At 40.3% G+C, this 22,377-nt stretch overlaps 1 protein-coding gene across 1 annotated transcript; it reads right to left on the minus strand.

Annotated features, from left to right (window-relative positions):
• Positions 1-344: 344 nt before the first annotated feature.
• Positions 345-21,339, minus strand: PCDH17 (protocadherin 17). The gene is made up of 2 exons (XM_081328027.1): positions 21,269-21,339; positions 345-2,209 (listed from the first exon to the last, which is right to left on the minus strand). Exons 1-2 carry the CDS (start codon positions 21,315-21,317, stop codon positions 1,554-1,556), a joined length of 705 nt encoding a protein of 234 aa, XP_081184153.1. The 5' UTR covers positions 21,318-21,339; the 3' UTR covers positions 345-1,553.
• Between the last annotated feature and the right edge of the window lie 1,038 nt (positions 21,340-22,377).

Here is a 22,377-nt window from a genome sequence, read left to right on the forward strand (position 1 = left end):
CAGTTAGCTCCATCAACTCACTCAAGACACATTTTGAACAGATTATGTACTGTAAAACTTGGGAGACCATACATTTAACAAGAGATTTTGCTCTGGAGGCTTTGCTTCCCACACTCTGTATGGAAAAGGGGTGGAAAAAAAAAGGAGAGAACAAAACTCATAGAGTTTGACAGCTACGGAGGCAACACTTGCCATTTACATTATAAGCCCAAATATTTTTTTTTTTTGCAACACAACTATATATTAATTTAATAAAATACACAATATAGCTCTTATACACTCAACAATTTGGCTCAAATGCACTGAATCTGCAATAAATCAAGAAAAAATATGTCATTTGATGTAAACACATTGAATCTTCTTACATTTGCACATTTAAATGATTTGGGTGAAGGTCTGGAATCTCCGCACTCGAGCTAGTTAGTGTCCATAAATGAATTATAATAGGTGTTAATAATGTAAATTTGTCTCCTCTATTATTTCCCGTGTAAAGGCAATTAAATCGGCCTTCTCGTATTGTGCCTCAGGTATAAAGCATAGTTACCTCAATTCTTGCTAGACAGGCCTTCCTTTTCTTATCTTATCGCATTAATTCATTTATGCATGTGCAGGACAAACATAGACTTGGTCATTTTACATTTAACTTTAATATGATATGAGCCGTGTTACTACTGATCAGGATAATTTTGCTGAATGAAGTTATGGAATGCATTTGGAGGGGTTTCCATATATATATATTTTTTTCCTTTTCATTTCTTTCTTTCTTTCTCTTTTAAGGATGTAGCAGATGCCTTTATACAGAAATGCTTATCAGAAATGAATGTTAATGCTTTGTGTACTTGGTTGTCTGACTACAAGAACATTTGTTTGTATGTTTCTCAGATTTCTGATGTGGGATTTTCCCCCAGAAATCTCTAATGACTGTTGTAAACTTATCACACAACTATTCCACCCTGATTTTTATGGGGTCTACAGGTAAACAGTGAAGTCAACATTAACGATCGGTCCTAAAAGATCTGATTCCATTCATCTTACTCCTTTCTCTTCGATTGTCAAAGTGGTCCCAATCTTTCTTTCTTTCTTTCTTTCTTTCTTTCTTTCTTTCTTTCTTTCTTTCTTTCTTTCTTTCTTTCTTTCTTTCTTTCTTTCTTTCTCTCTCTCTCTCTCTCCCTCCCTCCCTTCCTTCCTTCCTCCCATTTTCTTTTTTTTTCCCTTTTTTTAAAAAAAAACATACACCATATTGTTCTAATGGAAGTTTGGTTAAAAAAAAAAGCCAGTGTTATCTGAAAAAAAAGAAAAGAAAAGAAAACAAGAAGAAAAAGCGGTGAAACAAACAAACTGGAGGGCACTTCAGATGTTCACTAAAAGCCTTAAAGCAGCATTGGTCTTTTGTTCATCCCTGTATAAATTTTTAGAACCAGGGGAGATATTTTTTTTTATCTTTTTTTTCTTTTTCTTTTTTTTAAATATATAACCCAGCAGAAGAAGCAAATCAATGCCGGAGTGTCTTTTTTTGTTTTGTTTTGTTTTTCGTTTTTCGTTTCTGTTTTGCTTCATTTTCTCACAGCCACGGGGTCATTTGCCCGACAGTCCTGCAAAAGCTTGTCAATCTCCCGCACCACTTCCTCCGCATCTACGGACTCTCTCCCCAGTTCCCTGTTTGAACGGTCTATCTGTTCCAAGACAGAGTCCATATCAGCGGAGTCTCGGCTGACTCGGGAATGCACCTCGGCAAAGACCCTGGCCATTTGATCAGACGCCATGTAGGCAGCGTCCCTGGACTGTTTACTAGGCGACAGGTACTGACTGTTGGGTTCAGCCAAGGCCCCTGTTTTGACTTCGCAACCATCCAGGGGTCCTTTCGTTGACGGCTCAACGCCGGTCTTGGTTGGGCTGCTTGAGGCTGAGGGGACCTCCTGGAGGAGAGGGCTCAGGGCACGTTTGGCTTTGAGATAAGGTTTCACGTTGGCAATGAGAATGGTGTGCTCTCGCTTGTCCTTCCCGAATGTACAAAAGGTCTTTTTCCCCGTGGGGTTCACAGTTTCGTAAGTCTCGGTCTCCACGTTAGCGTCCACCGTGGGCACAAAGAGATTCGTTCGGTAGTCGGCGTTGTCTGCTTGGTTGGAGGCAGGGAACTGGGGCATCCAACATCTGTCAGAATGGCCAAGCACTCGGCATTCATCGGTGCAGTTAATGCACTCCTCTTGTTCTGCAAAGCAAATGAGAGACAACAAGGCTTTTAAAGTCATTCATCGGCTGCCTGGATCTAGTCCCAGTCTGCTTGTTCAATGTACAGGGTTTCTGGGTGCAAACAGAAATTATAGTCAAAACTTTTCAGAAAGGTGTCAGAAAGGTTGAGGGGCTTGGTGTATTGGAGCTACTATCAAAGCACAATGGTGGTTGTATCACTCAATGGCTGTATCACTTGAATAAACACTTGGTTTATTGGAGCTACAATCAAAGCACAACAGTGGTTGTATCACTCAGTGGTTGTATCACTTCAATAAATGCTTGGTTTATTGAAACTACCATCAAAGCACAATGGTGGTTGTGTCACTCCATTAAACGCTTGGTTTATTGGAGCTAATATCAAAGCACAATGGTGGTTGTGTCACTCAGTTGTCATATCACTTCGATATATGCTTGGTACTACCTCTGGTTATGCATCATGGTGTGACGGACGCAGGAAGACAGGGGTCTGTCTTCCATGTTTGATTTCACCCAGCTGGGGACCCTAAAAAGGGTCTAAAATTGCCACGGAGAGGTGACAAAGAAGGAAGGGACCCTCATCAATTGCAGAATGGTGGCAGCCCTTCTACTTAATCCGAGGAAGCCCTCCAAACCAGCAGGGGGAAGACTGGCTGCATTCGTGTGGCCAGTTAGAAGCTGCTGACAACCGAAGATAAGCACTAACTATCAATTTTTGAGCAACGTGGATGGAACTGGGTGACACTTTATCCTCTTTTTATGACCTTAATACTACTCTCCGGGGAAAAAAGAATGCCCAAAACAAAGAATCCTCCCCAATGAGAGAGGGAGGGGAAGTTTTTGCCCCACTCCCTCAGGAAAAGAAAAGTGAAAAATTAATTGCTTTGGGGAAAATAGAGAAAACTACAAGATCAATCTGGAATTAATACAGACATATAGCTTTGAAATTTGGGGACTAAAAGTACTTTTGAGACTTTTTTTAGAAAAGATATTTGAAAGTCTGTAATATAGGCTTGGATTTGGAAAGCTGGAAGATGGTGTCAACTATATTTATGGCAAATCACACTTAAAGGAAACTTGGCTTGAAGCCTGGACTTAGATAAGGCTCTTTGTTGTTCCTGGAAACTTTCACTTTTGCAGACTGCAGCTGCTCTTTATTTGCTCTTGGCTCTTTATTTGCATTGGAAACCCTATTGGACCATAAAGATTACATACAAAACAAAATGGGTGTTCCATACTTAGCCACAAATGGTAAAAAAACACCATCTTTAACACTTGTCTCTGAAGCCCCCAGCTTGATATTCCAATAATAAGATGTTCATGAGTCTCAGAAAGAAATTATTTTTATGTTGAAATCAATCCAAGAGACAATTGTTTTATTTCATGATGAGACTAAAAATAATGCAAATGAGATAAAAGAACAATTTTCTAACCTAAATGTACAAATTTATTTATTTATTTATTTTTATTTTAATTCCATTTATATCCTGCCCTTCTCCGAAGACTCAGGGCGGCTTACAAGCTTAGCAGTAGCCTTCATTCTATGTATATGCCTGCTTATTAGGGCTTTCACACACACCCCAAGCGGCATTATTACAAAGTCAGCTTAATTGCCCCCAACAATCTGGGTCCTCATTTTACCTACCTCGGAAGGATGGAAGGCTGAGTCAACCTTGATCCTGGTGGGATGCGAACCTGCACTAATTGCAGGCAGCTGGTGTTACTTAAGGAGGCATTAGCCCACTGCTCCACCAAATCCAGACAATGACTACAAAGAAGGAACTAGTAAACCAGAAAACAGAAGGAAAAATAAAAGAAACAGATCCAAAGATGGAGGACTTAAAGGAAGGAATTAACAGACAGATACAATCAAAGGGAAAATTAGAAAATGCAGTGATAACACCAGAAATGGAAAAGATATCTTACTTGTCAAGATCTCAGAACATATTTGAGGATAAGGAAGAAGAGCTGATTGAACGGATGATAAAGCTGTTAGGAGAAATGCTGAATATTGACAAATAAGAAATGAAAAGAAAAACTGAAGAAGAAAGACAGAGGCTGTTTAATGAATATAAATGGGTTGAGCATTCTTCCAAAAATCAAATTCTCTTCCTCATTCCAAATACTATACACAAAAACAGAGAAAGAACTACTTGATGATTTAAATGTACTGACTTGGAAAGTTATTTGGCAAAGGAAGAAAGCTAGAGTAAGACTGAAGAAAATAGAGGTTCTGACCTATTAGATGGGATAATATACTATTAAACAGATGTTTGAATATGGTTAAGAAAATAGATAACTGTTAGAAATAAAAGTATTATTATAATTAGAAGGATAGGATTTGTAACTAGAATATTATACTTTGTTATGAGATGGGAAATATGAAAATTCTAAAAGGGTTTGAATAAAGGAAGTTTTTGGTTACCCAAATATAATTTAGTATGAGAAAATTATATAAGCAATAGAGATATTTTGAACATTGATGGGAAATGAATTTTTTTTAAAAAACAGGAAAAAAAGGATATTGATTGAACAAATGGATTTTAAGTGCAAATGCAATTGAGATGTGTTCTGGCTGGAAAAGATATTATAAACGGACACTATTGAAATTATGTATACCAGAAAAAATGTGATGAAGATGTCTATATTTAATTGTATATGCATTAACAGTAACAAGAATTGTATTTGCCCAGTGTGGAAAAATGCAAACCACCAGAAGAAGAGAGGACCAAGGAAGCACTGGATGGTGTAGTACTGGAACTAGATTGAGAAGGTTAGTATGTCTCAACATCTTTTTTACATCGTGGTGACCAAAACTGGAATACTGCATCCAGTTTTGGTCATCATGATGTAAAAAAGATGTTGAGACCCTAGACAGAGGACAGAGAAGAGCAACAAAGATGATCAGGGGACTGGAGGCTATAAGGAACGGTTGCTGGAATTGGGGATGTCTAGTTTAATGAAGAGAAGGATGAGGGGTGACATGATAACTGTGTTCCAATATCTCAGGGGCTGCCCCAAAGAAGAAGGAGTCAAGCTATTCTCCAAAGCAACTGAAGGCAGGACAAGAAGCAATGGATGGACACTAATCAAGGAGAGAAGCAACCTGGAACTAAGGAGAAACTTCCTGACAGTTAGAACAATTAATCAGTGGAACAACCTGCCTCCAGAAGCTGTGAATGCTCCAACACTGGAGGTTTTTAAGAAGAGACTGGACAGCCATTTGTCTGAAATGGTATAGGGTTTCCTGCCTGAGCATGAGGTTGGAGTAGATGACCTCCAAGGTCCCTTCTAACATTTATTATTATTATTATTATTATTATTATTATTATTATTATTATTATTATTATTATTATTATTATCGTCATCATCATCATCATCATTATCATCATCATCTGCCTCAGAGATCTTTCAGTCTCTGATCAGAGAATATAACCTGAAAAAACAATGAAGATTAGCCAAGAGACTCCAAAGATTTATCTTTCCTCAGAAGATCCAATAACCAAACAGTGGCTTATTCTACAGAAGTAAGAATGGTTTGCACAAATTACACAAGCTGAATTTCATCCAGAAGATCCCTGTTAAATTGTGATTGTTTTGCTGGATGACAGTCATATAATAATCAGAGTTTACTTTGTGCCGATAATATACACAGGAAAGGATTTTTCTGCCACTGTGCATTAAATGTGAGCTTGTCAAAAGAGGCATTTATTGCTGTTTTCAACAAAAAAAATAGATTGTGTAACTAGTTTTTCTACTCTTTGGGAACTGGAGGGTTGGTGCAAAAAATATATATGTGAAGATTGATTTGCACAATTCACACCATTAAGAAGAATGTCCTACGTGTACATTTTCTTTAAACCTATCCTATTTCCAGTCTGCTTATTTCTTCTCAAAATAATGACAAGAACAGTTAATGAAGTACTTCTCTTCAAAGTTCATCATATTCACACAATGAAGGGAATACCTATCGTTGTAAGTAGTAGCCTGTTTAAGAGAAGTCATGAAGAACATTCTCTAAATGATCATTATAACAATTTCATCTTAGAAACGGGGCCAGCCCATTCCAGGAACTGCGTGCAGATTTTGACTTCAAAGGCAGGACTTTAGATTGCATCATAAGAACTAATTACAACCTGATGGAACTAAGTCACAGCAGGTGGCTACGCCAAGATGATCTCCCCAAAAGCTGTGTCATGCTTAGGAGACCACCAGAGAATCCAGGACATGTAGGTTAGGTAAATTAACCCTCATTGTAAGAATCATCATTATCCCAGAAGACCCTAGGGCTCTCCAACCATGGCAACTTAACGAGTTGTGGGCGTCAACTCCCAGAATTCCTCAGCCAACTTGTAGACTTCCAATTCCTCTGAGAGTTGAAGTCTACAACTCTACCAATTGCAAAGCTACCAAAGTTGGAGACTCCTGAACTCTACTCTTCCCTTGGAAGCTACATTGATGTATGATCAAGTTACTACACTCTGAGTTTGATCCAAGGAATGCATGATCCCACGGCTTTCTGCCTGCAATTTGAGAAAGGTGTCTTTCTAGGCCTTGCTTCGTAGAGACTGTCATTTACAGAATCCACAGAGTAGAGAGCCTTCTCAGTCTAAAACAGGAGTAGGCAACCTTGGCTCTGTTATGATTTGTGGACTTCAACTCCCAGAATTCCTGAGTCAGCCACACTGAGGAGAAAGGGAGAGATTTTCATGCTGAGCCATGCTGGCTCAGGAATTATGGGAGTTGAAGTCCACGAGTCATAACAGAGCCAAGGTTGCCTGCCCCTGGCCTAGGCCTAGGCCGCTTTATGACTCGTGGACTTCAACTCCCAGAATTCCTGAGCCAGCCACACTGAGGAGAAAGGGAGAGGTTTCCAAGCTGAGCCATGCTGGCTCAGGAATTCTGGGAGTTGAAGTCCACAAGTCATAACAGAGCCAAGGTTGCCTACCCCTGGTCTAGAAGAACATTGGTTTACCTCGACCTTCTTGAGTTCCCAAAAATCTTATCATCTTTCAGTGTGCCTTCAGGACTTGAGACATCCTTGTATTTATCCCTGTAAGATAATGTCAACTGTATACATGTCAGTTGATTGCCAGTACTGCCTGAAGCATTTTAGATATGACTTTAATCCAACAGCTGTATTTAATATAATCTGTATGCCATCCAGAACCTACTATGAGTAGAACAGCCTATAAGATTAGTATGTAAGTAAATACATGTGTAAATGATTTTTTTCTTCTTCTTCAGGAGACATAAACATATTCCGTTTCAATAATCAAGAGATTTTAATATAGTTGCATGTTACTCAGTGTACTGTAAAACCTGGCTGTAAACTATTGATTTCTCAGTTTCATTTCCACAAGCCTTTTTTTGGTTCCCTTTATTGGACATACTGTGTAACCTGGGAACTGGATTTACTGAAAATCAGTAAGGCGCAACATGAAAAGACATTTCATTAAGTATTAGAATATGTGAAAGCATATATATTTTTTTTGTGGTGAGGGAGGGAGAGAGGAGAGATTCAAAAGAGTCCAACTTCAATTAACTGAAGACCTATTTATTTTCAATAGGAACTTTAAGCCCATGTGGACTCAAGCCTATGTTCCCTTCTAACAAATGGTTTTTTCAAAGTGCTAGCAATATTGATTGTACCGCGTTCTCTCTCTAAATGTGCAGGATGTTTATATCTTGCATTCTGTTTATTCTGATATTTGTCTGTTGGTTTTTTTATTCAATCTTTCTGCTTGCGGGATGTTCATATACTTGGTACTGAAAGAGCCTTTTAAGGATTTATAAAGGTATAAAATGCAGCCCCCCTTCATGGATTACTGCCTTGTCATGGCGAAGGGGCTTGCGTAACTGAATGAAGCTATGAGCTATGCCGTGCAGGGCCACCCAAGACGGACAGGTCATAGCAGAGAGTTCTGACAAAATGTGATCCACTGGAGAAGGAAATAGCAAACCACTCCAATATCTTTGCCATGAAAACCCCATGGACAGTACCAAAAGAAAAAAAGATATGACTCTGGAAGATGAGCCCCTCAGGTCAAAAGGTGTCCAATATGCTACTGGGGAAGAGCAGAGGGCTAGTACTAGTAGCTCCAGAAAGAATGAAGCAACTGGGTCAAAGCCAAAAGGACGCTCAGCTGTGGATGTATCTGGTGGTGAAAGGAAAGTCCAATGCTGTAAAGATTTTTTTTCTCCATAGGAACCTGGAATGTAAGATCTATGAATCAAGGCAAGCTGGACGTGGTCAAACAAGAGATGACAAGACTGAACATCAACATCTTAGGAATCAGCGAACTAAAATGGACAGGAATGGGTGAATTTAATTCAGATGTCCATCAGGTATACTACTGTGGGCAAGAATCCCTCAGAAGAAATGGAGTAGCCTTCATAGTCAATAAAAGAGTAGGAAAAGTAATACTGGGATACAATCCCCAAAATGACAGAATGATCTCAGTTTGAATCCAAGGCAAACCATTCAATATCACAGTAGTCCAAGTCTATGCCCCAACCACCGGTGCTGAAGAGGATGAAATTGACTGGTTCTATGAAGCCCTACAGCACCTTATAGCACTAACACCAAAAAATGATGTCCTTATCATCATGGGGGATTGGAATGCTAAAGTAGGAAGCCAAAAGATAACTGGAATAACAGGCAAGTTTGGCCTTGGAGTACAAAATGAAGCAGGGCACAGGCTGATAGAATTTTATCAAGAGAATATGATGGTCATAGCAAACACACTTTTCCAACAACCCAAGAGACGGCTCTACACATGGACATCACCAGATGGTCAACACAGAAATCAGATTGACTATGTGCTCTGCAGCCAAAGATGGAGAAGCTCTATACAGTCATTAAAAACAAACCAGGAGCTGACTGTGGCTCAGACCATGAGCTTCTCATTGCAAAATTTAGGCTTAAACTGAAGAAAGTAGGGAAAAACACTAGGCCACTCGGGTATGAACTAAATCATATCCCTGATGAATATACAGTAGAGGTGACAAATAGATTTAAGGAATTAGATCTGATAGACAGAGTGCCTGAAGAACTATGGACAGAGGTTCGCAACATTGTACAAGAAATAGCAACTAAAACCATCCCAACGAAAAAGAAATGCAAGAAAACAAAATGGCTGTCTGAGGAAGCTTTGCAAATAGCTGAGGAAAGGCAAGTGAGAAAAAAAGATACACCCAATTGAATGCAGAATTCCAGAGAATAGCTAGAAGAGATAAGAATGCCTTCTTAAATGAACAGTGCAAAGAAATAGAAGAAAACAATAGAATAGGGAGGACCAGAGATCTCTTCAAGAAAATTGGAGAGACGAAGGGAACGTTTCATGCAAAAATGGGCATGATAAAGAACGTTTCATGCAAAATCTCTGGGCCAGGTGTCCAGGTGACTGACCCAGATTGGGTCCTGCAAAATTTATTGGCTGCCTAGCTTGTGTCCAACAACTTTGGGCCACTTACAACATAAAACAAACTATATTCTTTCCAGGATTTACAGAATGCTTGGGCCCTCTTTGCCTAGGCTATGATTCTTACATAGGGTGAAAGGAAAGGCTGTTTCCATTCCAAAGGGAAGTAACTTTCCCCTTGAGCAACACCCCCCCCCCCCGCTCTGCACTTCTTCACCATTTCTTCCCTGCTTTCTTTCCTTATGCCTTTGCACTTAAAATAGAGCTGAAGTATTGATTATCATACCTTACAAGCTGCTTACCACAAATATTAGCCTCGCGGGTTGATTTGCGGCAAGCTGGGAGATCAGGGAAGAACATTAAAAAAGGTAGTTTTATATGAACAGTGTTTTGGGTTGGGTTTTTTTTTTTTTGTTTTACCCTTAAAAGAAGAAACTCTCTGCTCCAGAGCCAATTAGCACTGCCCAGGGCTAAATTAGCATTTTGGAGAAATTGGCATCCATCGGAGAGGCAGAAATAAATATGTAAGTGTCCCCACGGCTCTCGTTGTGTTGCAAATCTGGGTCGGAAGAGTGACACGCTCTGTTGGTCTTTATCAGAAGCCAAGCTTACCTGTCTTCCAGGTGGAAATAAACCCCTGAGCAGTTCAAGTGTGTACAAGGAAGAGCAACAGCCTGGAGGCTTTTTTCTCTGTCTCTGGAGACAGCGTGGTAAACAGCTAGAAATGCTGCGTGCACGTTAGGGAGAACCTTTCCGAATATAGATCAGAGAAATGAGCCACCAAGAAGAAAAAGCAAAAAAGAAAGCCAGTAACCCAGGATGGAGTGCAGCTGGTAAATCGGAGCCACAAAAGGCAAAGCAGAGAAGGATAATAAATAGAGAGGCTTTATATAAGATACAGGGCCACTAACGATAGGAGAAAAGACTTTGGGAAAAGTGCAAAGAAAAGCAACTGAGATGATTAAGGGCCTGGAGACAAAAAAAAAAAACATATGAAGAACAGTTGCAGGAATTGGGTATGGCCAGTCTAGAGAAAAGAAGGACTAGTGGGGTGAGATGACAACAGTGTCCCAGTATTTTTTTTTTGGGGGGGGGGTGCTATAAAGAAGAGGGGATCTCCTTATTTTTCCAAAGCACCGAAAGGCAGGACAAGAAGCAAGATCTTCTTTAGAAGAATATTTGTTTTTTTTTCAGGGTTGAACTGTGGGGTCCTTGGTGCTCTCTGAGCTTGGTGGCTTTCTTGCTGGAACTGGAATCCAGTTTCAGAAAATGGATGAATCCAAGGAACCAACTGATTAGGTCAAGAACAACTAAGATGATCCAAGGTCTGGAGACTAAAACATAGGAAGAACGGCTGCAGGACTTGGGTTTGGCTAGTCTAAAGAAAAGAAGAAATGGGGGCGACATGATTGTAGTAGTCCAATATTTGAGGGGCTGCCACAAAGAAGACGGCGTCAAGCTATTCTCCAAAGATCCTGAGGGCAAGAGAAGAAACAATGGTTGGAAACTGACCAAAGAGAGAAGCAACCTGGAATTAAGGAGAAACTTCCTAACAGGGAGGACAATTAACCAGTGGAATAGCTTGCCTTCAGATACTTTGGGGGGAAAAAGTGCTGATGTTTTCTTGCTGATGTTTCGTTAATCTAAGTAGGTAATGCTGATGATGTTACCTAGTTTAGTAATGAAATGTCTTCAAGAAAACCACCAGAACTGACGGACAGCACCGAGGACTCCTCATCATCCAGAATTTGAGGGACTGCCACAAAGAATAGGTGGTGGTGGTGGTCAATGTCTTCTCCAAAGCACCAGAAGGGAAGACAAGAAACAATGGATGGGAACTTATCAAGGAGAGAAGCAACCCGGAATTAAGGAGAAACTTCCTAACAGTGAGGACAATCAAGCAGTGGAACAGCTTTGCCTCCAGAAGTTGTGGGCACTCCATCACTGGAGGCTTTTAAGAAGAGACAGGACAGGCACCTGTCTGAAATGATATAAGGTCTCCTGCTTGAGCAAGCGGTTGGGCTAGAAGACCTCTAAGGTCCCTTCCAGCTCTATTCTGATTGAAATGACCATCTTTTTCTGGCCTGTGGAATATTGGAAAAAAAATATAATGGGCGTGGGTGGGCAAAGATGTCCTCAATTTTGCAATTTCCACATTGGGCAAATGATGCATTTGGCATTTCAACAGCAAGATGGTCAATGAACATAACTTTGGCATGATACACATTGTCTGCATGTTCACTTCTATTCCTTGTGTGCAATGTTCAGACAAAACAGCTGATTCTAGCCAAAACACGATCAATACAGCTTTCTGCCTTTTTTAAAACCTGTCTTTGACCTTATTTGCACCTTTTTCCCCTCTGGGTTTAAAAGAGCCATCAAAGGAAGTAGAGGAAGAACACCCATAGTTCCATTTTCACTGATCTGCTAGCACTTCCTGAATCACTCCAGTCGACTTTCAGTGGGAGTTCTTATGGAAATAGAAAATGATTACAAAAGGTTTAAAATCAACCACACTGATGGCCATTTGTCTTTCTAAGTTTATTAGAAAGATGGAAAGCAAAGCAGTAGGCAAAACAGCTGCTAACATATTGGAAAAGTTGACTCTTTCTCCATTTAAATCTGTGTTTTTCCAACTTGGCAACGTTAAGATGTGTGGACCTCAACTCCTCTCTTGCTGGGGGATTCTGAGAGGTGAAGTCCACGCATCTTAAGTTGCCAAGTTTGAAACCCACTTATCTAAATTCTCCATATCTGTCTGTACCTTCTCCAGTTGCAAGATTTCCTATCCTTTTACAAAGGAATGAAAACAGAAATTCAGCATTGATATATCAGACCGAGTGAACGTGTAAAATAATACGGTCCTCCACAATCCCCAAAGCATTTTGGAAAAGGGCCTCAAGGACTTAACTAGCCTTCAAAGAGACTTTCCCATCAAAAGTGATTGTACGCAGCTATGGACATGACATGAAGGAAACTGGAATCCAGTTTCAGAAAATGGATGAATCCAAGGAACCAACTGATTAGGTCAAGAACAACTAAGATGATCCAAGGTCTGGAGACTAAAACATACGAAGAACAGCTGCAGGACTTGGGTTTGGCTAGTCTAAAGAAAAGAAGAAATGGGGGCGACATGATTGTAGTAGTCCAATATTTGAGGGGCTGCCACAAAGAAGACGGCGTCAAGCTATTCTCCAAAGATCCTGAGGGCAAGAGAAGAAACAATGGTTGGAAACTGACCAAAGAGAGAAGCAACCTGGAATTAAGGAGAAACTTCCTAACAGGGAGGACAATTAACCAGTGGAATAGCTTGCCTTCAGATACTTTGGGAAAAAAAGTGCAGAGAAGAGCAACTGAGATGATTAAGGGCCTGTGAGACTAAAACATAAGCTTAACCCTAAAGGTAAAGGTAAAGGTTCCCCCGCACACGTGTGCTAGTCGTTTCCGACTCTAGGGGCCGGTGCTCATCTCCGTTTCAAAGCCGAAGAGCCAGCGCTTGTCCGAGGACGTCTCCGTGGTCATGTGGCCGGCATGACTAGACGCCAAAGGCGCATGGAACGCTGTTACCTTCCCACCGGAGTGGTCCCTATTTTTCTACTTGCATTTTTACGTGCTTCCGAACTGCTAGGTTGGCAGAAGCTGGGACAAGTAACAAGCGCTCACTCTGTTACACGGCACTCAGGATTCGACCTGCCAAACTGCCGACCTTCTGATCGACAAGCTCAGCATCCTAACCCACTGAGCCACTGCGTCCCTTAAGCTTAACCCTACCCTAACCCTAACCCTAAGAACTGCTGCAGGAACTGTATACGGCTAGTCTAGAGAAAAGAAGGACTAAGGGGTGACATGATAGCAATGTTCCAATATTTGAGGGGCTGCTATAAAGAAGAGGGGATCACCTTATTTTCCAAAGCACCAGAAGGCAAGACAAGAAACAACAGAAGGAAACTAATCAAGGAGAGAAGCAACCTGAAACTAAGGGGGGGGGGAAATCCTAAACATTTCCTTGATTGTAAGAACAATCAAGCAGTGGAATGGCTTGCCTTGTGGGTGCTTCATCACAGGAGGTTTTTAAGAAGAGACTGGACAGTCACTTGTCTGGAATGGTATAAGGTTTCCTGCTTGAGATGGGGGTTGGACTAGAAGATCTTCAAGGTCCCTTCCAGTTCTATTCTGTACGTATGTAGTTATTATGAGTTGTGTGCTCAAATAGCTGCTTTTGAATCCAAACCCTTGTGACCTGAAGGATGCATGAATGTCTATCACTTAAATAATTATTTAAAAGAAAGGAAAAGAAAGTTGGTTTTCATGTGAAATAAACATATTTTAAAAGTCAAGATTCATTTCCCCCAATTCACTCATTCATTAAAATGAACTACATCTCTCTTTTGAATTTGCTGTAGTTTACAATTTCATTTTATAATTCATATTACCCTTACTACATTTCCTTGACATTTATATGCTCTTAAGAGCTTAATGTGATTTTTGGAGTTTTTAAAATGATATATTGTACTCCATTACTTACAATTAATTACTGTTGCACTGGAAAAAAATGTAATTTATGTGATCCTTGTAAATTCCTTGTTCATGCTTTTACTTGTATTTTATTTTATTTTATTGCATCTTCTTTTGTTCTTTTTCCTTCATTGTTCATATATTAAAAAGTTTAATAAAATATCATTCTATTCTATTCTATTCTATTCTATTCTATTCTATTCTATTCTATTCTATTCTATTCTATTCTATTCTATTCTATTCTATTCTATTCTATTCTATTCTATTCTATTCTATTCTATTCTATTCTCATCCTGTCTTCAAACATCAGTTAAATTATCTTTAAATGTTCACACAACCTTCCTATTATATTATTATGGATCTTGACATAATGTATGTTCACATTTATCCTAACATTTTAAATTTATATCCTTTAATTGCAGGCATTTATTCCTCATTGGTAGTTGCAGTTCAAGTACACAAAGGAAAAAAGGGATTCTCACCAACCACTTTTCTTTCTTAAATGCTTTTACTCGCTCTGTATTAGATTTCTTCTTTTCACTTAGAAGGTTAGATTCAGGTGTTTAACTTTAGCTTCCATTGTTATCGTAAATATGCCACTTTTGAATATCTCTCATGAGCCTTGAACTTTGTATTTGTCAGGTTTTTGAACTGTTCAGTGGAATCTAAACTTACCCACCGTTGATAGGGCTCGCAACTTGGGCGTCCTCCTGGATTCACGGCTCAGTTTGGAAGATCATATAGGAGCCGTGACCAGGGGGGCTTTTGCCCAGGTTTGCCTGGTGTGCCAGTTGCGGCCCTATCTGGACCGAGATGCCCTACGCACAGTCACCCATGCGCTCGTGACCTCCCGGCTAGACTACTGCAATGCTCTTTACATGGGGCTGCCCTTGAGGACCACTCGGAGGCTTCAGCTGGTGCAGAATGCAGCTGCGCGAGTTGTGATGGGAGTTTCCCGATACTCCCATGTAACACCTCTTCTCCGCGAGCTGCATTGGCTTCCACTTTCCCTCCGGGTGAGATTCAAGGTGCTGGTGATGACCTATAAAGCCCTAAATGGCATGGGCCTGGATTATCTGAGGGAGCACCTGCTGCCAGCGTCAATTTCCCATCGTCCTGTGCGCTCCCACAGGGAGGGCCTCCTCAGGGTACCGCCAGTCAAGGATTGTCGGCTGGCAATCCCCAGGGGGAGGGCTTTCTCTGTGGGCGTGCCTGCCCTATGGAACCAATTGCCAATGGAACTCTGGATTGCCCCCGACCTTCATTCATTTCGCCGGGACCTAAAAACCTGGCTCTCTGAGCTATCAGGTCTGGCCTGATAGGTTTTAATGATTTTAAATTGTGATTTTAATTCTTGGGGCCATATTTAATTTTATTTTATTTTAACTTAATTTTATACTGTATTGTTTTTAAATTTTGCCCTGTAAACCACCCTGAGTCCTTCGGGAATAGGGCGGTATACAAATTGAAATAATAATAATAATAATAATAATAATAATAATAATAATAATAATAATAATAATAATAATAATAATAATAATAATAATAATAATAATAATAATAATAATAATAATAATAACTGGGACAGAAATATTTTGAGAGAGAAAGGTAGAAATTTAAGATTGAATGGATGTCTTGGCTGCAGTTTGGCAAGATATAAGGTTATATTTTGAACTGGTGTTTCTTCATTTCAAACATCTCCAGTTGGACATTTCTCCTGTGGAAGAAATGGGCTGATGTGTCCATGAAAAACTTGGAATTCTCATTTGAATGCTGCGGGATCCACAGCTTAAACAATGTATTTGTGAACCAGAAACAATCATTGCAGTTCCATGAATAATCAACATTTTCTTTTGGTCCAAGGTGATGGCTGATATCTCCTATTCTGACAACTCCAGCAGTTGCAACAGCTATAGAAAATCTCTTACAATCAATATTAAAAATGCATTAAAAAGAGCCTTATTTTCCAGAAGCAGACTGTGGACTGAAAACACTCATTACTATATTTATAACTTTAATAGAAGTTAAAATGATGGGTGTTCTGACATGCCCTAAGGGCAATTAATATATCAAGGGTTCAAAATTGTGAACCCACAGAATAATAGAGTTGGAAGGGACTTTGAGGGCCTTGTAGTCCAACCTCCACCACACACACACACACACAAACACACACACACACACACACAAACACACACAGGCAGGAACCCTAAAGCATTCCAGACAAATGGCTGTATGATCTCTTCTTAAAAACCTCCAATGATGGAGTACCAACAACTTCTGAAGACAAGCCATTCTACCGATTGTTCTCACAGTCATGAAATTCCTCCTTAGCTCCAGGTCGCTTGTCTCCTTGATTAGTTTCCATCCTTTGCTCCTTGTCCTGCCTTCAGGTGCTTTGGAGAATAACTTGACCCCCCTCATTTCTGCAGCTACATCTGATTTCCCTTGTAGCTACAGAAGTCTTGAGACCGGATAAGGTTAATTTTGGTGTGTTGTCGAATGGGTGGGTTTAATGGTATACTTGCTTCCCAAACCTTTCTATCTCCCACAAGCCGTGGCGCACTCACTTTTGCTGTGCAGATCTCAGACAATTGCTGAAATTGCCCAGTGGGTATAAGTTGGTGTAAGTACTCCTCTGCTATGTTTTTTTTTTCTTTTATAAAAACAATCAACCGAAATGTTTTATCTGCAGCGGAATTTATCTTCATCTTTAATTACGATTGATCTTGACATAAATAAGCAAATTGAGTTCTCTCTCTGCTGAAACTCTGTTTATTAAACTCAAAGGTCCGGAATCTGCATATTTACATTGGCCTAGGTGCTTTGCGTTTTTTCAGTTACGGAAAGCAATTAGGAGGCTTAGATTAGAAAACTGATTAGCAATGAATCTAGAATATGACGGCTTATTTTTAAAAAAAAATTGCTGAAGAGGAGAGCAATTAAATTGTGCAAAGCTTACAGTTTTAGTTAGTACTGGCATGAGATACGTTGGTAAATGAGCTGAGAAATGCCCCAAACCCCACATTAATGTAGAAAAGTCCAACGTGTTGATTTCCAAAACAATCTGCATGATATTGAAAAGTGTTTTTTCCCTGTCTATTATATATTCTATTATGCGTTTCTACTGCCTATGGCAAGTGGTTTTTTTTTCCTCTTGCACCTGTTTCATGTTGTTGTTGTTAGTTGTGAAGTCGTGTCCGACCCATTGCGACCCCATGGACAACGTTCCTCCAGGCCTTCCTGTCCTCTACCATCTTCTGGAGTCCATTTAGACTCACGCCTACTGCTTCAGTGACTCCATCCAGCCACCTCATTCTCTGTCGTCCCCTTCTTCTCTTGCCCTCAACCTTTCCCAGCATTAGGCTCTTCTCCACTGAGTCCTTCCTTCTCATTAGGTGGCCAAAGTATTTGAGTTTTAGCTTCAGGATCTGGCCTTCTAAAGAGCAGTCAGGGTTGATCTCCTCTAGGACTGACCGGTTTGATCGCCTTGCAGTCCAAGGGACTCGCAGGAGTCTTCTCCAGCACCAGAGTTCAAAGGCCTCAATTTTTTGGCGCTCAGCCTTTCTTATGGTCCAGCTTTCACTGCCATACATTGTTTCATAAGGACTCCTAAAGCAGCTGCCTTACCTTGCCTTTGAACGTTACCTTTAATGACCCCAAATTGCTCCCTACTTCTACAGCAGCCATCATCAACTAGGATTTCACCCAAAAAGACTAAAAATAAATAAATAAATCAGGGAATGGTGACGTTGAGCAGAGTGCACCTTTCAGTGACAGCCGCCAGCAGCTTCTGAAGCCATGACACAAATCTGGAAAATGACTGAGCTATTTTAAACAGAAAGAAGTCTGTCTACTTCTGGCACTTTGGAAGGATCCCTCACAGCCATGCTGGTCACATGGACACTACCATGACTTCAGGAGAAAGTGAAGCCAATCTTACTTTTTGGGATAATGCTTTGTAAGGCGTTCGTGCAGCTCTTAAAATTTTATCGACAACAATCCCTAAAACAAAAGAGCTGCTTTGGTAGAAATGATAGGAGATTTATTTTGTTCTGATACACTTACTATCCTTGGGAAAGGACAAGACATGAATTTGAAAGAAGAAGAAAAAATAATGTTTGAGGGCAGATAATAACCGAATCATCGAAATAACAGAATAAAAGAATTGGAAGGGATCTTGGAGGTCTTCTAGTCCAACCCCCTGCTCAGACAGGAAGTCCTATATCATTTCAAACAAATGGTTGTCCAGTCTCTTCTTAATGAGTGAGCAGGCATATATACTGTAAAAGGTTTGATAGTGTCTTCATGTTCACTGGTTCAAATTCAATCAACCAGTGGAACAGCTTGCCACCAGAAATGGTGGGTGCTCCATTACTGGAGGTTTTTAAGAAAAGACTGGACAGTCACCTGTCTGAGATATTATAGGTTCTCCTGCTTGAGCAGGGGGCTGGACTAGAAGACCTCCAAAGTCCCTTTCAGCTCTATTCTATTCTATTCTATTCTATTCTATTCTATTCTATTCTATTCTATTCTATTCTGCTCTGCTCTGCTCTGCTCTGCTCTGCTCTGCTCTGCTCTGCTCTGCTCTGCTCTGCTCTGCTCTGCTCTATTCTATTCTAAAATCAAATATTTATTGTGGTCATAGACCAGCATGATGTGATCGTGATGATGATGACGATGTTATCCATTCAGTCATGTGCAACTCTTGGTGTGTCAGAACTGCCGTCATTCACTTTGAGCTTCACATTCACTAGTCTACCATGAACTATGGGGGAAGGAGGAAGAGAGTCAGTCAGCAGGGTGAAAGGCTAACTATTCATCATACCTTCCAGAGACACCATCTCAAGGTCCATCTCAAGGTCAAAACACTGGCAATGGAATGTAACAGCTCATCAACCAGCCTGCTGTTGAAGGGACAGTTCCCAAAACAATTCATTCAAAAGGAATTGGGGGGGGAGGGAGTGGATGGGGAAAATTAATCGGGAAAGTTCGGCGTGCAAACTTCAGTTCTGGCTTTGCTATACTGTAATCCACTTGACCTTTAGTAAAGTAAGCCTTTCACAACAAATGGAGTCAAGAGACATTCTTACTTAAGGGACCAGGTTGGGGCAGGACTGACATGATGACTCTATGGGCCAGGTCTCTCCACATCTTCTGATCTTGCACTACGTCTTTGAGTTGTTCTAATGCTCAGACTGGTATCAGTTTTCATGGTACCAGCATAACTCCATTCTTCCTTTAGCACAAATTATCCCCCCTTTTTTTCTGTATCTTTCTGCCACTTCTCCCTACATTTGTGGATGAGAATTATAATTCATTAGCTCTTGACATTCTGTACAAACACTTTTCCCGGAAAGAGCTTGAGGGAAATATGGCATACATTATTTGGTAGACTTAATTCTGCTCCATCAGAGCTGAAATGGCAATGCAAAAGTGGAGCTCATATGGAAAAAGAGCAGAGACTTTTTTTTTTTTACAGTTCTTCCATTAAGGAACCTCTGCATATAAAACGTATTTTTAATCGATGCGTCAACTCAAAATTATCCCTTTGTGATCACAATTCTTTCAGGTGGGTGCATGCTTTTTTTCTCTCCCCAACCTCTCAAGCTGTCTAGAAAGAGTGCAGAGAAGAGCAACAGAAATGATCAGGGTACTGGAGGCTAAAACCTATGAAGAATGGTTGCAAGAAATGAGTATGTTTAGTTTAATGCAGGGGTGTCAAACTCAATTTCATTGAGGGCCGCATCAGCATGGCGGTTGCCCTCAGGGGGCTGGGTGGGTATGGCCAGGGTGGGCGTGGCCTACTGGGTGGGCGTGGCTAGAGTGCGTATGGCCTACTGGGTAGGCGTGGCCAGCTCTACATCGTTCGCATCAAGGGTGCCTATGGGGGCCTGGGCAGGAGTGGGACAGATCTGAGGGTCTCTGGCAGAAGGAGGGTCTCTGGGCCAGGGCCAAGGCAGTGGGGGCCGTTCCCTCACCGTTTCCAGGATGGCTTCGCGTGCCACATGAAACCACTTCGCGGGCCGGATCTGGCCCCCGGGCCTTGTGTTTGACATGTCTGGTTTAATGAAAAGGGCTAGGGGTGACATGCTAGCAGTGTTCCATTATCTAAGAGGTTGCCACCAAGAAGAGGGGGTCAACCTATTCTCCAAAGCACCTGAAGGCAGAACAAGAAAAACAAAATGCATGAAAAATAATCAAGGAGAGAAGCAACCTAGAACTAAGGAGAAATTTCCTAGGAGTGAGAACATTTAATCATTCTTCTCCAGAGCTGTGACTGCTCCAACACTGGAGGCTTTTAAGAAGAGACTGGCTCACATCCTATTTGACTGTTGCCTGTATAAGAGGGTGAGAGACAGGTATCTTGGTCTATATACCAAACGAATGACCCATTGGGATCCCCATATCAAAACAACTTACCTTATGTCCGGCCAGAACTTGAAAATAACATTTAACACAGCAAAGTACTTAAACAAAATGATTCCGTTGAGATCTGCATATGTGGGACTGATTGGGGTAGATTGCAAGGGCGACTCCAAAATATAATTTTATCATATTTTATCTATATCTTAAATCACTGTACACTATTACAATTTCATTTCAGATTGTATTTTATTCCCATTTCATTTTAAATCATATTTTATTCTAATTCCATTTTAAATTGTATTTTATCAAATTTTAGCAACAATTTGTAGCTGGAATTTTGCACTTTGATATGGCCCAAGGACTAATCAATAAAGACTTATTATTATTAAGAAGAGACAGGACAACCATTTGTTTGAAATTGTATCAGGTTTCCTGCTTGAGAAGAGGCTGGACTAGAAGACCTCCAAGGCCCCTTCCAACTCTGTTATTCTGTTATTCATTCGCTCACACTACTTGTAGTAGTGCTTTCAGGAAGTAACAGGAATGAAAAAAAAGAAAGGTCTCTTTCAAATAAGCAATTAAAGAAAGAAAAAAAATGAGTGTAGAATAATTACATAGAGAATAGATGCTAGGCACCCAAAGTTGTTCATATTTAGAGCTCCTACATAATTCATCAACGAAGTGTCAAAGTTAGCATTTAACATACTAAGGCAGAAATCCATCAAAAAGTAGAAAAAAGGGGTTGTTTTTTTTACCAGAAAATTTTCCTTCCTTACAGCGGGCTGGTCCACAAATCCCAACCATGGGTCTTTGGCCTCTCCCTTGCTGTTCTGGAGAAAAATTGGATCTGTGAGTTAAAAGAAGGAACATGCTGCTATTTGACCCAGCCCAACCACCCTTTTGTAGCTATTTTTTTTAATTATTGTTTATTAAAACAAACAAACAAAAAAACATTTACAACAGTAATTCTTAAATAAAACCTCATAAACGTAAGCCATGCTTGTTATACCACATGGATCTTGAACGGTCTGAAATCTGGAAACAGTTTACAAATTTGATGTCTTTGAAATGCTCATTTGTTTTATTTATTTATTAAATCCACTTGTCTGGCCATCTTGCCACCCAGGAGACACTGGGTGGCTTCCAACATTAAAAGGAAGCCATAAATATATGTATAAATATATAACACGGGGGGGATGTCTTCTGACTTGGCCCTCTTATGAATTGTGGACTTGCCTGGCTGAGGAATTCTGGGAGTTGAAGTCCACAAGTCATAAAAGGGCCAAGTTTGAAGACCCCCTGATATAACATCACAGTAAACATAAATTCAACCTCTGTCACTCAAAAGTCCTTAGCTTCCCTTACTATACTTCACCAAGCTTTGACTTTGGTCGTGCAAAATAAAAGTTCCACTATGTTTTGAAACTTTCTGATAAATGAATGGGCTTTTTTTATTTCTTTGTTTCCAAATTTCAAAGCAAGACATGCCTTCATTTCATGTCAGAACAAAATTTGCAAACCCATTACAATTTTTAATTTGAAGATCTCTCCGTACGTGTTTCAGCATAAAATATGGTGGATATTTCACCAGGCTCATTACCAGCAAGGAACAGATCAAAAGAAACACATGGAGTTCTATTTGACTCCATCTCCTCTCCTCATCTCAGCCCCACCTGCTAAAATAATATATAATCTCCACTTGAAGCTTGCATACTCTGCCTGGAACACATTCCAACAGCTGTTCTTCATCATGTTGATTAATCCAAATTTGACAGTCCCGCTGGATTTATGATAATGCCGAAGCAAACAAATAAGTTTGAATGGAGGATATCTTACTCTCCACTGATTGATTTGCAGCTAAGTT

The sequence above is a fragment of the Vipera berus genome, assembly GCF_964194415.1.
Source record: "Vipera berus genome assembly, chromosome: 4".
In the NCBI taxonomy this organism is placed as follows: domain Eukaryota; kingdom Metazoa; phylum Chordata; class Lepidosauria; order Squamata; family Viperidae; genus Vipera; species Vipera berus.